Source organism: Danio aesculapii, chromosome 3 (assembly GCF_903798145.1).
Source record: "Danio aesculapii chromosome 3, fDanAes4.1, whole genome shotgun sequence".
NCBI lineage: Eukaryota > Metazoa > Chordata > Actinopteri > Cypriniformes > Danionidae > Danio > Danio aesculapii.
Window position 1 is genome coordinate 10,300,595 of NC_079437.1, and position 17,236 is coordinate 10,317,830.

Sequence of the window (17,236 nt, forward strand, 5' to 3'; positions counted from 1 at the left end):
TCAATAAAGCACACTACAAAAAAAGTTATATCACCAGAAATAAGTTCATAAATAAATAAAACGTAAAAAATGTAGGGCATATATAAAAGTAAATGATTAAAACTTATATCTATACAATACAGTATCGTATAAGATTATACCATATTATAGAAATATACAATAAAATATTTAAATGTATTCAATACCTGATACATTTTTTTTTAAAACTACTTTATTTTAAAACAATATATAAAATAATATTTTAAATGTACTCTGCTACAATAATAGTTTTAAATATTTTAAAACGAATAAATTTTAAACAAAAATACTAAATAAATAAATAGTTTTACATTTAAAAACTAACTAACATTTTCTCAAATACAAAATAATTAAATAAAGTTTTACATAAACTAAATACATCTTTAAAAATACTAAATAAATAAAATTTAAAACAAAAATACAAAATAAATAATATAGTTTTACATTTAAAAAATAACTAAAATTATTTTTTAAAATACAAAATAAATAAATAGTTTTACACTTAAAAACCAACTACATAATATATATATATATATATATATATATATATATATATATATATATATATATATATATATATATATATATATATATATATATATATATATATATATAGTTTGACATTTAAAAACTAAAATTAAAAAGATACAAAATACAGTTTTACATTTAAAATGAACTAAATAATTAAAAAATAATAAACAAATAAGAATATATAGTTTTACATTTAAAAACCAACTAAATAATAAAAAAATAAATAAATGAAAATATAGTGACATTAAAAACTAAATAAATTTTAAAATACAAAATAATTCAATAAATATAGTTTTACATTTAAAAACCAACTAAACTAAAAATACATAAATAAATAAAAATATATAGTTTGACATTATATAGCAATAAATATAGTTTTATATTTAAAAACCAACTAAATATATATATATATATATATATATATATATATATATATATATATATATATATATATATATATATATATATATATATATATATATATATATATATATATAAATAAAACAAAATAAATAGAGTTTTACATTTAAAAACCAACTAAATAAAAAAATAAAAAAAAAATAAAAAGTAAAAAAAATTTAATTAATTAATTAATAAATATAGTTTAACATTAACAACATACATTAAAAAAATGATCAATTTTTTTAAAATACAAAATAATTCAATAAATATAGTTTTACATTTAAAAACCAACTAAACTAAAAATACATAACAAATAAATAAAAATATATAGTTTGACATTTAAAAACGAACTAAATAAATTTAAAAAATACAAAAGAATTAAATAAATAAATAAAGAAATATAGTTTTATATTTAAAAACAAACTAAAAAAATATATATATATATATATATATATATATATATATATATATATATATATATATATATATATATATATATATATATATATATATATATATATAAATAAATATAAAACACACAAAATAAATAGAGTTTTACATTTAAAAACCAACTAAATAAATAACACAAATTAAATAGTTTCACATTTAAAAACCAACTAAATAAAAAAATAAAAAGTAAAAAAAATTAAATTAATTAATTAATAAATATAGTTTAACATTAACAACATACATTAAAAAAATGATCAATTTTTTTTAAATACAAAGTAAATAAATAAATATAGATTTATATTTAAAAACGAACCAAATAATTCAAATAATTAAAAAATAAATAAAAAATATATTTCTACATTTAAAAATAAACATTTTAAAAATACAAAATAATTTAATAAATAATAGTTTTACATTTAAAAACCAACTAAAATTTAAAAAACAAAATAAACAAATAGTTTAACAATTAATCAACAAAATAATTTAAAAAAACAATTATTAATAAATAAAAATATATAGTTTTACATTTAAAAACTAAATAATTTAATACAAAATAATTAAATAAATAAATAAATAGGTTTTACATTTAAAAACCAACTAAATAATTAAAAAACACACAAAATAATAGTTTAACAATTAAAAACTTAACTAAATAATAAAAAAATACAAAATAAATAAATAAAAAATTTAAAAACTAAAAAAATTTAAAAAAATTAAATAAAGTTTAACATTAACTAAATACATATTTAAAATATACAATAAGAAAATAGTTTTACATTTAAAAACTAAATAAATTATATAAAATATTAAACTAATCAATAAAAATATTTATAAATATATAAAACAACAGCATCATAAATTATGTGAGAGCAGTAGCAAAACTTGAAACTTGTTTCATGCTGAATAAAATGAATTAAAGTAAGAAATGCTAGATTTCTATGGCTCTGAATATGATGACTAATACAGAAAAAAATAAATATTGCGAAATAGATGAACAAAGTAAATAAATGAATACATTTTCCAAAATAGAATAAGAATAACGAAGAATAAGCGAAGAAGTTAAACAGCCCCGATTTTACATTTCATTTTCAATACACATGAGATTTCTCCAGTCACCTGAGCTTCCCAGCATCCTCTAGCAGCATAGTCCCTGAGTGTGCGCATGCACTGCAGATACCTGCCAGGGTCGGCCGTCTGGAGGAGACGAAACAAACACATTAGCAAAACAAACAAACATATGAATACCATCATCATCACAAAAGCCAGCTCTTACCGATGAGGCACGGCTGATTGCCCACAGCAGGTACGAGCTCTGCAGACTGCCGCATCTGGAGGACTCCTTCAGCATGAGCTCCGCTTTATCACGCTTCTCCTCATCCTGAGAAACACAGACGCTATAACCAACACCTGCTGCAGCACTCATTTACTCAAACACACACCATGCAGACCCGACAGCACAACATCACCAGTTGTCAATAAGCATCTTGGGGATGTGGAAATGAATGGGTTTGACCATTTCACACTCCTGATTTATCCCTTAACCCTTGTGTACTGTTCAAATTGACAACCCTTTCATTATGTTGGTGGCTATTTTTGCCCCATTGACTTCCATTAGAACCACATTTTTTGATTGCAAAGCCATGACACCAAATAATCATGCAATCTTGATCATTGGTGGTTTTCCCTGTTGGGAAGAGGCAAAAGATGTCATTTTAGTGTTGATCATCAGTTGGCAGCATTAACCCTTTATATAGGCCTGTGCAAAAATCTTTTTGGGTTTTATATAGAGTAAAACACAGATTAAAGTGTGTGTGTGCATAAATACACTTACAGTGCTTACTATGTTCTGAGAGCTGAGCTGCTTATTTTGATTTTCCCTGACATAAAGGTCAGTGCACAAAGTAGAGATGCTTATTTCGGTTAATTTCACCAACCGACAATCGCCGCTTGTTAACCAAATATTAACGGTTAACTGGTCAGATTAATACTACATTATTATTTAATAACACAAACAGTTTTACATGTCTATTTCGTGTGACACATTACATATTGCCTCTTAAAATACTGATTTATTTTAACATGCGATTCAAAACAGAACATCTTCACGCACCTGAAGGGTTTCGAACAGCATAAACAAAAAGAATAAACTACATAAAAAGAATAAAATAAATAGCCCTGTCCTAAACATTTTTCCACTTAAATTACAAATTTGGATTACAAACTGAAAACCCTGACTGAATCCTTTTTAAGAACCGGCATTTTTTCACATCATGTTTTTTTTTCCATCAAATAAAAATAGCAGGCTACCTTAAATTCATCACTTCACGGAAAATAGGCCTATGCATTTAATTGATGCTCTACTCTAATTCTTATATCACAAACCTCTGTCAACATTTTTAAACAAGTCATTAAAGAGTAAAGATTATGTCTTGAGCATCTGATTTTATCTTATGCTTGTGCGCTTTTACTTTCTTTCTCACTCGCGGTTCATGTGCACGCGCTAAGTGTGACGAAAGAATGAAAAGGCTCATTCAGTATGTTGAATTTTTGTAAAGTATAGGCTACTATAGAATTAATTTGCATACATGTTTTATAAGCTGTCAAATGACAGGCTCAGTTTGGTGCAGAGTTATCATTATACAAAAAATAAATAAATAAAAAAAAAAATCAAGAAAATCTTTTGGATCTTTGGATAATCTCATGGATTATGTAGGTTATTTTAAAAATGGATATTTCACAAGAATATTAATAACCATAATTTTCCAAGAGGAAAAAGGTTGGTTTGTTGGTTGTACACTACATCATCAATAGCCTATATGATCCAGGACAGAGACTATCAGCATCAGCGCTGGTTTGTCATCAACCCGTCTGTCAAACTGTGACCAGCAATATTCCTCTTTCATTTTGTTTCTTTGCCAAAATTCATCTGTAGGCACGTGTGGTTGCACCTGCGCCTTTTATGTCACTAGGACACAACTGAATCAGCTGGTCTATTGTGCGCGAGTGTTGCTGTCGATGTTGTTATAATTGTGATATTTAAAAATATTGTGATATTCAAGATTTGTAAAGCAATGGATAACTTAAAACAGCGACCACTAGTCTCTCTTCCTCTCTTTAAAAGTTCTCCGAAGTCGTCTTGACAACACAAACACTGCTGTCACCTCAACAGAAACCCCACCTCTGCTTTCATTTGATTGGAAAATGAAGCGACGCGACTGACGTAATACGCTTGTTCCGGTCAGGGTTGACATTTATTTCAACTGCGAGCATACAGTGGACCAAACTTTAAACGTATATAAAATCTATTATTTTGAGCATGTCTACCAAAAAGGTCTCTCACATGCACACTTTTTATACTTTATACATTCAAAAGCTAGAAACCAAGCGTTTTTTTGCACTGTTACTGATGGTCAAAAGTAAAAATTACAAATTTTACCAGCAACAATCAATACATTAAGGTGTCAATTTTGCGACGGCTTTGCAATCAAAAATGTCATTGCAATGGAAGTCAAGTGGGAAAAAACAGCCCCGAACATAACAAAAGGGTAGTCAATTTGCCTAGAGTGTATTGTTGAGGTTTTGCAAATTTTCAAAGCATTTTCACAAAAAGTGTCAAAATAAGATTTGTCACGAAAAATCATTCCATTTGCTGAAACAGAAGTAGTTGTGGCCAAATTAAGCCTCAAAAACACCCTGGAGTGGATGAAAACATCCCCAACAGCACACAAGGGTTAATCAACTGTCTGATGCTGCAAATCCTTGAAACAATCATCTCAGGTTGGAAGACCAATGCAAGCAACACTTACGTCAAACAGCTGAAGGACTCGGGCCAGACAGTACAGTAACGTCCCTTTTCGTCCCTAAAAAAAAAATAATAAAAAAATAAATTAAATAAAAAAATTATATTACAAAAGGTTTAAAATATTGTATCAAATAGTTTCAGCATCAATATCGCAATGTGCATATCTGCAATAGTCACATCGCAGGATGTGCAATGTTATGTTGGGATAAATAAAACTTGACCTAATCTAATCCTCTTTAATAGTGTGTAAGATTTTCATTTATAATGTATTTTTAAAGCCTGTGACTGCAGGACTTCAAGCTAATTTAAACCATTTTGGGACAAGAAATTCTTAAGTTTTCAAAAAATATATTATTTATACAATATGAATTCACTATACAGTGTAAATTTTCATTTGATTACTGCGTTTCTAAACATTAATGCTGTTAGACTTCACCGAAAACAATGAAGTGCTGTTAATTTCATTTTTATTCTCTTGTTTTTGTTCGGTCTGTGGCTTTGAAACCAAAATATTCCCATATTACCAACGCTGTTTTTCTTAAATACTAATTCGTCTATTAATGCTTCTGAAGCAGCAGGCGCCATAATCACACTTGTCAGCGCTTTCCTGTTTGTCTGTTTTTTTATCGTTGGCGTAGTTTAGTTGCCGAATTCTGATTGGGCAGAATGAAAGTGTTCTCACTCAGTTAGCTAGTTATAAAATCCTGGAATGGTGGAGGAGTTTCTCACCAGGCTGGTCTGACACTCGGCCTGGAGCCGGTCGAACACCACAGCCTTGCAGCAGCTGCCGGACACAGACCAGGGTGGCCGGATGAACAGCCAGATGAAGGGCTCGGCCTGCGGGGACCTGAGGCTCTCGGACAGGCTCAGATACCGAGACGCCATTCGGCCACACAGATCAGCACGACCCTCCTCGCTGAGTAATGCTGCAGAACATTCACACACACATTAATCAGCTTTCATCAACATAATTCAATCACATCAAATCAATTAATCAAAAGCACGCTGAAAGTGAGTGTAGAAACTTACGTCCTTCATTGTACAAATATGCAATTCCTAGTTTCACAGCAGCTTCAAAGTTCCCTTTCTCCGCAGCCCTGGATGAGCAGGAATTTAATGAGAAAAACACATTCAAATAGTAACAAAAGCAACAAGACGAGCTTGTATTAAGCCATTCTGAAAGTCATTAATGTGGAAATGTGTACATCAAACAGACACTCGCATGCTTTGGAAAGCAGGGTTTAGGCACAACTACTGAAACAGTTCCCATGGTGACATAAAACTGGAAATATCATGGAATATCAAGCGTTTTCTGAGCCAGAAGTATAAACACAGGGTTCTGCAGGTTTCACAAAGTTAGATTTAAGACATTTTTAGCACCATTATGAATGAAGTTTTAGACTCATACAGGGCTAAATGCTAAGGATTTCTTTGAATATCAGAGTTAGAAAAGATTTTTACTTGACCTATCAAATTATTATTAAAATTGAACATTTAATAATACAATAATAATAATTTTGTTTGAATATTTTTTATTTATAAATTTTTAAGTATATCCATTCAAAAGCCCTATAACCCTTACCAAGAATAAAACAAAACATTACTGTCAATTCCTTTAGTTTACAATAATAATAATAATAATTTAAATCTATATTTTTAAAATTATTATTTATTTAAAAATAAATGGTCAGGTCAGTATCCCCAGCAGTAAATAAATGGAGAACTTACGCAAATGTTACTGTAAGGAAAGTAATTAAATGCTATTTTTAAATAAAAAGATAAAAGTTTCATTGAGATTGGGATTTTTGGTGTTTGTATGGGCATTAATGGCTAGATTGGGCAGCTATACATGAACAAAGGGAAATGAAGACCTGTTAAAAAGATTTAAGACCTACAACACATTTTAGTAGACTTAAGACTTTAAGGACTAAAATTTAGTTTAAGACATTAAGACTTTAAAACCCTGCGAACACCCTGAAATAGGAACTAAAATTTAAAGAAACTAAAATCCTTTGCTATTCCATGACTTGAAAAGTAAATAAATAAATATATATAAAATAAATAAAAATAGTTTTTCTCTGATTGTCAATGCCTAAAATAGGCTTTTTACAATTATATATTTCAGAAACTCCAAGACCCATAGTAGGGTTGTCGCAATAGCATTTATTCATGTTATGATACTATATCAGCTGAATCGGAATACCAAGTAGCGATACTGTAACTCATTACTCAAATCTGTGAAATAAAGAAAATTGTCAGGATTACTATATTTTATGTTATAATAGGCTTACTTGAATTGAATTCAGAACTTACTTATTATTATAAAAAAAATAAAAAGTACTTGCACATTACTTCACCTAAACTAATTTGTAAATAACTGACCAACAAAAATTACATTAAAATAAAGATAGAAATTATACAGAATGAGATTAATTAGGCTATATGAAGTGGTCAAAATTGGTTTCAATGTTTCTTGTTGCTCTTTGGGGTTTTTTCTTCCACCCATTGTTTTTTTTTTTTTTATCTTATCAGATATTCAAAATTTCACTTTGTGAGTCGTTCTTTTTAAGAGATTGTTGCGGTTGTTGTAGCTACTAAATAATATTGACAGGAACAGAAATGAACTCATTCAGATTAGGGTTGGGTGATGTTAACCAATTTGGCATAGTATGATGTCTAATGGGAAATAAGATGGCATCGTCGTCGTAGGCTGTGGTGAATTAATTATTTATGAATAACTAATTAATTCATAATTTATTATTTGTAGCCTACAGTTTCAACTACCTGACCTGCATGGTCTTTGATTTACCCATAACCAAATCATAAATAAATAAAGATAAGTTACACACAAATTATCACCTGACATGCACTTTTTCCACGAGACTCTGGCATGAATAGGCATAGTGATTGTGTCGTTATAATGGTGTCGACAAGCTTGGTTGGTAAAAAAGGTCCACAACCAACAGGAACCAACCAATAGTATCTGAGGTTTACACTAAAATAACTAAGTACAAGCGTGAAAACGAAAGACTGAAGCAGTGTACTGACGCTGTGACGCAGCCGTTAGATAGACACAAGATGAATTAAATATCACGTTTAACAACTGTAGTGAGAGACCATCCAGCGGTACAACCTTGATGACCTGTCCGACGTGCACTGCTCTCTGGGGTTTTGTGCTCAAAGCACCTGCTGACTGCCTGGAGCTCAGACGTGCACATACACTGCAGCGCATGGCGGAGTTTGTGTCAGGGGCAGGGGGGAGAATTGCGATGCCAGCTCAGCATCATGATGTCTATCGGCGAGGAACGATGGCAACGTCTATGGACCCAACCCTAACTCAGATGTGCGTTCAAACTAAAAATGTCAGAAAACGTGCAATAGGCTACCATAAAAGGCGTGAACTCTAGTTGTGCAACCTTAAAGGGTTCCACAGGCTATTGAAATAAAATGGTCTATTGTTGCACAAGCGTGTGTGAACTTTAGTGACTTTTCTACATGCAACATTATGTGTTGTAGATAAACTGGTAATGACGATCCTGCCGTTTACAAACTACAGTGGCACCGACAGTTTTTTGGAGCCATAGTATGACGATACTACTATGATAGTACAGGTAAACTGTGGAACCCTAACCCATAGGTAGGCCCACACGGAATCTGCGTGATTCCGCAGATTTAGCCCATCATTAATTCTGTTTATTTACTTAAGTAAATGTGTGTAAATCTATATTTATTCAGTTTTTTATTAATTACAGTAATATTATTGACTAATATGAAAATGTTCATCTGATTTATGTACAATGCAGTTTGTACAGTAATATTTTCTGTCTTTTAGTAGATATTATATGAGAGACTTGCTTTGTTTACCAAATAAAGTGAATCAAATTGGATTTGCATTTTAAACATTAAATAAAAAATAAAAATTAAATAAAAATAAAAAAAAAGTTATTTTTTTTCCCCCATATTAAGGTTTTAGTTATGATACTCCCAAAATAATTCCGCAGAAATCCGCAGATTTTTACCAAAATTCTCTGCAGAGATAGCAAAAAAACATCAACAGATTCCAACTGGCCCTACCCATAGGAACCCTGCATATTATACTTTTATTAGCTGATGCTTGATTAGTTTTATTAATATACACATCAGCAACTTATGGCTACTTTATAGCATGATCAATGTAGATTAAAACATATCACAAAATAATAACAACAAGAGAGATAATTCAATAAGATTTTTTTTTTCATTTCTTCTTTCAATAAAGGAATTTTTGCAAAATTTTGCTTGAATTTAATCGTTTTATCTTTCAATTTCCAAATATGTTTGGTGACTAAAATATTATTTTAATAAATATATCTGTTTAATAATTCTGTTTTGTTTTAAATGCACTAAAAGACATTGCCTATATTCACTGAGAAATGGATAAAAATATTTATTTTCAAAACGTGCTGTGCTCAATTATGCTGAGCACTGCATATACCCATCTTTCCCCCAGCCGCAAAAACACATACCTTTCAAAGAGCCAAACGGTATCAGGAGCCGGCCAGCGGTCTTTGAAACTCACTCGTGCCCAGATGCTCACGTTAGTATCGATAATGTCACGAAGATGAGAATGAACCTGTAGGGGTCAAATCACAATCCACATTAGAAAAGCACTTTCTGCAGATGGAGGATGGATGAGATTGTAAATAAGGTTGGATGTTTGTTTAGTGGCTGGACGTACGGCTCTGACTGAGAGGAGATCCTCGGCGGACAGACACTGAAGGACGAACACCAGCAGCTCTTCAGGCAGAGACAGCAGCGAGACGGCAGACGCTCGCTTTCGCACCCGCTTCCGCACAGGTAGAGAGAAACATTTTGCACATCGACAGTGGAGCGCTAGAGAAGCAGAAAGGTGAAATTTTACATTAGCTCATGGGTTTCCTTGTCGCTTATTCTTAAACATACAAACACAGAAAATCATTAAGCCAAAGATTAGTAAGCGTTATCATAATCAAAATGTCTAAAAGAAATTCAGTAATTTGTTTTCATCTTTAACTTATTTCTAAATTATTTATTTATTGCCACATCAGTAACTTATGGCTATTTCGATGCAAGATCAATATACATAAAAAAAACCACACAAGAACAACCTTATATTTCAATAAAAGATATTACACAAATAAATAGACAGATATAAATTAAATTCACAAAAACTGTATATTAAAAGTTAAATATGATTTTTCAATTCAATATTTGATAAATAACTTAGGGTGGCACAGTGGCTCAGTGGTTAGAACTGTGGCCTCACGGCAAGAAGGTCACTGTTTCGAGTCCCGACTGGGTCAGTTGGCACTTCTGTGTGGAGTTTGCATGTTGCGTGATGGTGTGGGAGCTACATTAGTATTTATTAATGCAGCTACAATTAGCTACATTAATATTTATAAAGTAAACTTCAACACATATTTCATTAATATAACACTTAAATTAAATAAAGCAAATTAAGTTTATTTCAACGAAATTCTATCTCAGCAACATCCCAGCAACAGTGGAGTGCTAGAGATGCCAAAAGGAGAACTTTAATGACATTAGCTGATAGGTTTCCTTGTTAAATGCAGAAAAACAAGTTATTAAATCATCAAGCACTATTATTATTACTAATATTATTATTATTAAAAAACCTAAAAGAAATTCCCTAATGCGTTTTGAAATTTGCCATATTGTATTGAAAATTGAATTAACTAGACTATTTGAGATTATTTTTATTATTATAGTTAGTTATAATATATATATATATATATATATATATATATATATATATATATATATATATATATATATATATATATATATATATATAAATAAATATATATATATATATATATATAGTTATACATGTATAAATGAGCAATTCCAGCATTATGGATGTGACATTTTCAATAAAATCTCCAAATATTAATTCAGAGAAAGTATATGTTAACATTATATTAAAACCTCAGTTTATATTTTCCAAAACAGCTAACCACAGAGTTGTGGGAGCAAAAAAAAATATCAATCTGTAAACGTTTTTATATTTTAAATGAGGGAAATAAACACGTGTTATGAATGTGACCAAAAAAGTTAGCGAGTTTACAGTATACAACATGCTTTTTAGAAATTTTTTTGAATTAAACTGCACAACTGAAAAGAAATAAACATTATCAACAAGATAAGAGTTGGCTCTTTATAAAACAAACATAATTGATTTCATTTATTTCATTTGACATTTTTGTATTTATAAGGAAAAAGCTTTGTTATGGATGTGATGTCTCTCCGTTATGGATGTGACAGATGTGAAATTGCCACTTGTGTGACTTGTAAATCAAATATAATAGTTTGAAAACACTGACAGAGACATTTTTGAGTATTTTAAAGCACAGTTAAATACTTGCTTTTACTTTTACTTGCATTTACAAAAAAAATGCAGAAACGGTTTCGCTATTTTGTAGAAAACTTATTTTTTTATGGCAAGGTTGACATTTGCATGGAATTGCTCACATTATTCATAATCATATTATTTCTAGAGTCAGTTTCAAAATTTGCCAACATTCTAATAAAAAAATATTTATACAAATTTTGTGTTTCAAAATGTTTTTACTGTCAAATAATATATTTTATTGTATAATAGTTCTTTAAATAATAGGGTTTTTTCAGTTAATCTGCTATACACTGATCATTTACCAACTAGATTTCAAAATGTGCAGTTACATACAAAAAACATCCTCTTTTTGGTTACGCACTGATAATATTTGTTATGTTTCGTATTGAATTAATGGCTTTTTTTCTCATTTAGACACTATTGGATTGTATTTCTATTATTCATGTGACGATTTTAATTCTATGTAATCAAAAAAGTATTTCCGCACATCTTATCCTTGGTTGTGTGTGTGGTAAAAACAAATTAGGCTTGAACCTTTACCATGGCATATACATAGAAATATTTTGCCACCATAGTATTGCTTTCATATAACAATACAATACAAATATTTGTAATATTGATATAATCCATACATTTCTAACACAGTATTTTCATCCAAATACCAAGGTGCTTCATATATTATGATGGCTCATTCCAAACATGGTATTACCATGGTACACTAGAAGGATGCTGCATTGCGAAATATAGATCACGTTAAACATCATTTATATCTGTTTTCGAGTAAAAATTGTTTTAATGGAGTAAAAACACAAAACGAAAACAGCTTAAGATAATAACCATGATTATATTAGTTCTTAAAATGGCAGAACTGACATGTTAGCATCCACTGGCCAGTTTTCCCTCCTTATTGGTAAACCAATCATGGGATAGAAAGTTACTGACCGAATTTTACCACATACTACATTGATATTTATGAAGTAAACTTTAACGTATATTTCATTAATATAACACTTAGCGTTAAATTAAATAAAGCTAATTAAGTTTATATCAACGAAACTCTGCCTAACGACTCGGCAACAACCCTAACGTAAGTCTCGACTATTTTGATATTTTACACACTAACGTTAACTTATATCAGCAGTTATGATAAAATATAAACAAAGATGTTTCTCTTTGTTTATAAAAATGTAAACTTACTAACTTCTTAGCGTTTGTTAACAGGAAATGCATCATTTAACAAAATTAAAGTAGTCACTTACCGCCCGCTTTCATTTCAAGGAGGGATCGGGGAAGTCAGCTTACAGCAATGATGCTTCACAGTCAACTGAAAATGATACTTAGACCCGTAATTATTGAACTCTTGATTAATATAATCAGTTTTGCTGATTAACCTACTAAATTCCTGTTAGCTACAAGCGTTGGACAGTTTAAAACACAACTCTCCTCTGCCTCAACCATGCAACTTCCATCAAACCCCTCCCCCCGGCGCTTAGCCACGCCTGCGCGGACAGTTTAAACATCAACTCTCAGCGCTCATTGGCCATTGTATGACTACGCCCATTGCGGATGACACCGCGTCCTGATTGGCCTTCGTGTAAACATCGACGCGCCATTGGTCAGCATTTCTGAACAGACAAAAAGGCGTCGGTTTATTGGCTGAAAAGATGCTTTTTCGAATTACGCGCTTACAGCCCTGCGGAACTGGATTGGCTAGTGGTTACGCTCAGGGAATTCTGGGAGATGTAGGAACTCATTACATATGCAGCATCACATTGGCTAATGTATTCAGAGGAAATCAAGTTGTGTATTTGAACCAAATGAGTTGTTAGTCGAAGAATTTGGTCACGATCTGCACAAAACAACAAGCCAATAATGTAAGACTAATTTAAGGAAACTTAATTCTGGTGTACTATGAAACTTACCTCATTAACTGTTAGAATTAAACACAGATACACTTATTAAATAGCCTGATAAGCAGTGTTGGGGATGTTACTTTGGAAATGTAATAGATTACAGATTACAAATGACCCTATTTAAAATGTAAGTAGTGTACCTCTTCAATTACTTTTTAAAAGTAAAGTAACTGCTCACATCTGATTACTTTTTAATGACTTAAGTTTCTAATGGATATTTTCAACTAAATCATTCTCAAGCATTTACACCAGGCAGTTTCAAAATCTTTCATCACTTGATTTAAGATTATATTAATTTAATTTTAAAGTACAGCACCACGAAACCAGACCTTATAACAAAAACATTGTTTACTGTTGTTGAGAAATCAAAATTTTAGTTAGTTGTGCAGGGTGATTTTTGTGGCATTTGCAATAAAAAAAAATACATCTAAGCTACTTTCGCAATTTTCATTTTTAAATCAAAGCAACTTAAATCCAAGTCAGTCAGCTCTTAGTGATCATAAAAACTGTCGATATAACATACGAGGCAGAAGTGTTCAGTTCAGTTATTTACTGTAAATAATATGCTGTACAAAACAGAAACAAATGATAGTATATAACAAAAGAAAAAATCTAATAAAACCAGTTTTACACATTTAAAATACTATAGTAATTTGTAATAAAGGGAAATATTTAGGAATAAGCACTATATTGTGTATATATTTACAACTCTTCATTAATAAATTACACAACATAACATATAGTTCCATTAGTAACTATCATGATCTAATAGTTGACAAGACGTTTGGCCAGCGGAGAAATTAAAATGGTCGTGCCCAACTGAGTCTGGTTTCTCTCAAGGTTTTTTTTTCTTCACTTTCGCCAATTGGTGAAGTTTTTTTTTCCCTCTCCGCTGTCGCCACTGGCTTGCATGGTTTGAGATTTGTAGAGCTGCGCATCGTTGGATTTGCTCTTTAGTGTTTGGACTCTCAGTAGTGATTATTAAACCACACTGAACTGAGCTAAACTGAACTGAACTTAAACACTGAAAACTGAACTACACTGTTCCAATTTACTATGACCTTTTATGTGAAGCTGCTTTGACACAATCTACATTGTAAAAGCGCTATACAAATAAAGGTGAATTGAATTGAATTGAATAGTAATTACCACAGTATACTTTACTACAATAAACTATTTATATAGATCAACTATCCATCAAGCAAATTTCTCATGTTAGCCTAATTGATTGGCGACGTCACCGACCAGAGTGAGAGGTGGGAGTAACGCTACCGCCACGCTACTGAGAAATGTAGTTATATAGCAGAATAGCACCGCTTTAATAAATGGCCTTAGCAGAAGGCATCGTGCATATCAAAACAGGCAAAGGACCAGATTAATAATATTCAACATATCCCAGATTTTTAAAGAATATTTTAGATGTAACCCCATTTGTAATCTTTAACATTTTTCTAAGTAACTGTAATTTAGTTCTCAGTAACTGTAACGAATTACTGTTACATTAATTTTGTAATTAAATTACGTAACGCCGTTACATGTAACTAGTTACTCCCCAACACTGCTGATAAAGTACCAAAACCTTCCAATCATATATATGTACAGGTGAAAGGGATGGTTCTTTTTTCTTAATAAGTGGACCTTTTTGCAGTTATTCACCTCATTTTTTAATTATGAGAATTAAATATTGCATTTATGTGACATTTTAAGCACTACTTTTAGCTGGATTAGCTTGTGGGATGGTCATCATAACCAAGCTTTTTGATGTACCAAAAACATTTCCTAAATATTTAGAATAAAGAAACATGACAAATATTTATTTTTAAAATACAAATTTATTATATCATATATCATTAGAAAAAAGTTAAATTACAAACTGTAGCCTATTGTCATTTATTAGGCACAAAACAAACTGGCCAGCACATTGATCATTTGAAGAATAAAGAATTAAAACGTAATAATAATAATTATAATTCATTTATTTTCTTTTCGGCTTAGTCCCTTTATTAATCGAGGGTCGCCACAGCGGAATGAACCACTCACTTATCCAGCACATGTTTTACGTAGTGGTACTAGCGGATGCCCTTCCAGCTTGTGTCCTGCACAACACTTTACTAGCTGGCCTCTGTTACAGAAGCACCCAGGGGAAACCCACGGCAACACGGGGAGAACATGCAAACTCCACACAGAAATGCCAACTGACCCAGCTGAGGCTCGAACCAGCGACCTTCTTGCTGTGAGGCGATCGTGCTACCCACTGCGCTACCATGCTGCATAATAATAATAATTATAATAATATTCATAATAATTTAGAGCTTCACAATTTTTCTAGCGTCTTTATTATTGGTCATGTTTTCTTTTAAGAATAAGGTCCAAGATTTAAAGAATTAATTATTTGTCAAATGTTTTCTCTTTTTCAAAACAATACAGCAGCGAAAGATGTTATTTATGATGGCAAAGCAGTCAAAATAGGACAAATGAGCTCACCTATGGGACAAATTCTGGACCTTTGTCAGTGAGGTCTTTCAAAACCACCTTTTTTTTTTTAATTTTCAAACATAAAAACGGTAGACCAATTGAAGCGGTTTTCAGATCGACTGCAACTTTACGTAGGAGTGCGGTCCCCGCACCCACATATACACACATATGATTTTTTGATAGGATAATTATTATTTCAGTTTGAGTGAGTTTACTTCAAATCAAACAGGCTATTTGTTTATTTGTTTAAATGTATTAGTTAGTTATTTATGCATTTGCATATATATAATTTCAGAAAATAAAAAGAAATCGTTTTTATGTTTTTTGTTAACTTAAAATGACCTTTTTCTTTTTTAAAATGTCTTTATTATTATAATTATACTTTTTTTTAAAATCTATATTTTGTTTTTTTCAGGTTTAGGTATTTTAATACCTCAAAAATAACTAAATGAAGAAGAGTAATGTTGTTTTGGCAGCTACATGAAATCAAGTGATCTTTCCTTTATTTTGTATCATGTTATTTCAAGCAACAAAAATGTTTTTAATGTTTCATAATACTTTTTAAATGATTTGTCATTTATATATATATATATATATATATATATATATATATATATATATATATATATATATATATATATATATATATATATATATATATATATATATATATATATATATATATATAGTTGGCATTGAGTTTGCATATTCTCCCCATGTTGGCGTGGGCTCCGGTTTCCCCTGCAGTCCAAAGATATGCGCTATAGACCATCTCAATGTGGTCATCATCATGAACATCATCTGCTTGTTGCCAAACTAACTGTAACAGGAGGCAATTTAATCATATCTTAATGTTAAAACGGCTGCCATAACATTATTTATCAATATGTGGAGCTTTTTGGATTCTTGAAAGCTTTAGAAATTAAAACATGCAATACAGGAACTACATTATTACCATTGTTATCGTTTACATCCCTCAAAATGGTCTATAGGAGAATTGAATAAACTAAATTGTCTGTAGTGTATGAGTGTGAATAAGTGTGTATGGATGTTTCCCAGTGATGGGTTGCAGCTGGAAGGGCATCCGCTGTGTAAAACATATGCTGGATAAGTTATATATAGCCACCCCTGATGAATAAAGGTATAAAGTCGAAGAAAACCAATGAATGAATGTTGCATATTTACATATTTACTGATAAATGCAGTAATTGATTTGGACAGTGTCTCTTCACGAGAAACAAATGAACAATTACA

The 17,236-nt window shown here is 30.6% G+C and overlaps 1 protein-coding gene across 1 annotated transcript in view; it reads right to left on the reverse strand.

Moving 5' to 3' along the window:
- ccnf (cyclin F) overlaps nucleotides 1-13,065 on the reverse strand; it is a 28,812-nt gene extending 15,747 nt beyond the window's left edge. Inside the window, exons 1-8 of the mRNA XM_056449273.1 lie at nucleotides 12,854-13,065; nucleotides 9,921-10,075; nucleotides 9,709-9,815; nucleotides 6,233-6,300; nucleotides 5,933-6,129; nucleotides 5,208-5,261; nucleotides 2,675-2,779; nucleotides 2,518-2,595 (exon numbers count right to left, since the gene is read on the reverse strand). Coding sequence (XP_056305248.1) covers nucleotides 2,518-2,595; nucleotides 2,675-2,779; nucleotides 5,208-5,261; nucleotides 5,933-6,129; nucleotides 6,233-6,300; nucleotides 9,709-9,815; nucleotides 9,921-10,075; nucleotides 12,854-12,866 — 777 coding nt within the window. The 5' untranslated portion in view covers nucleotides 12,867-13,065. The remainder of the gene's footprint in view (nucleotides 1-2,517; nucleotides 2,596-2,674; nucleotides 2,780-5,207; nucleotides 5,262-5,932; nucleotides 6,130-6,232; nucleotides 6,301-9,708; nucleotides 9,816-9,920; nucleotides 10,076-12,853) is intronic.
- Nucleotides 13,066-17,236: the final 4,171 nt, after the last annotated feature.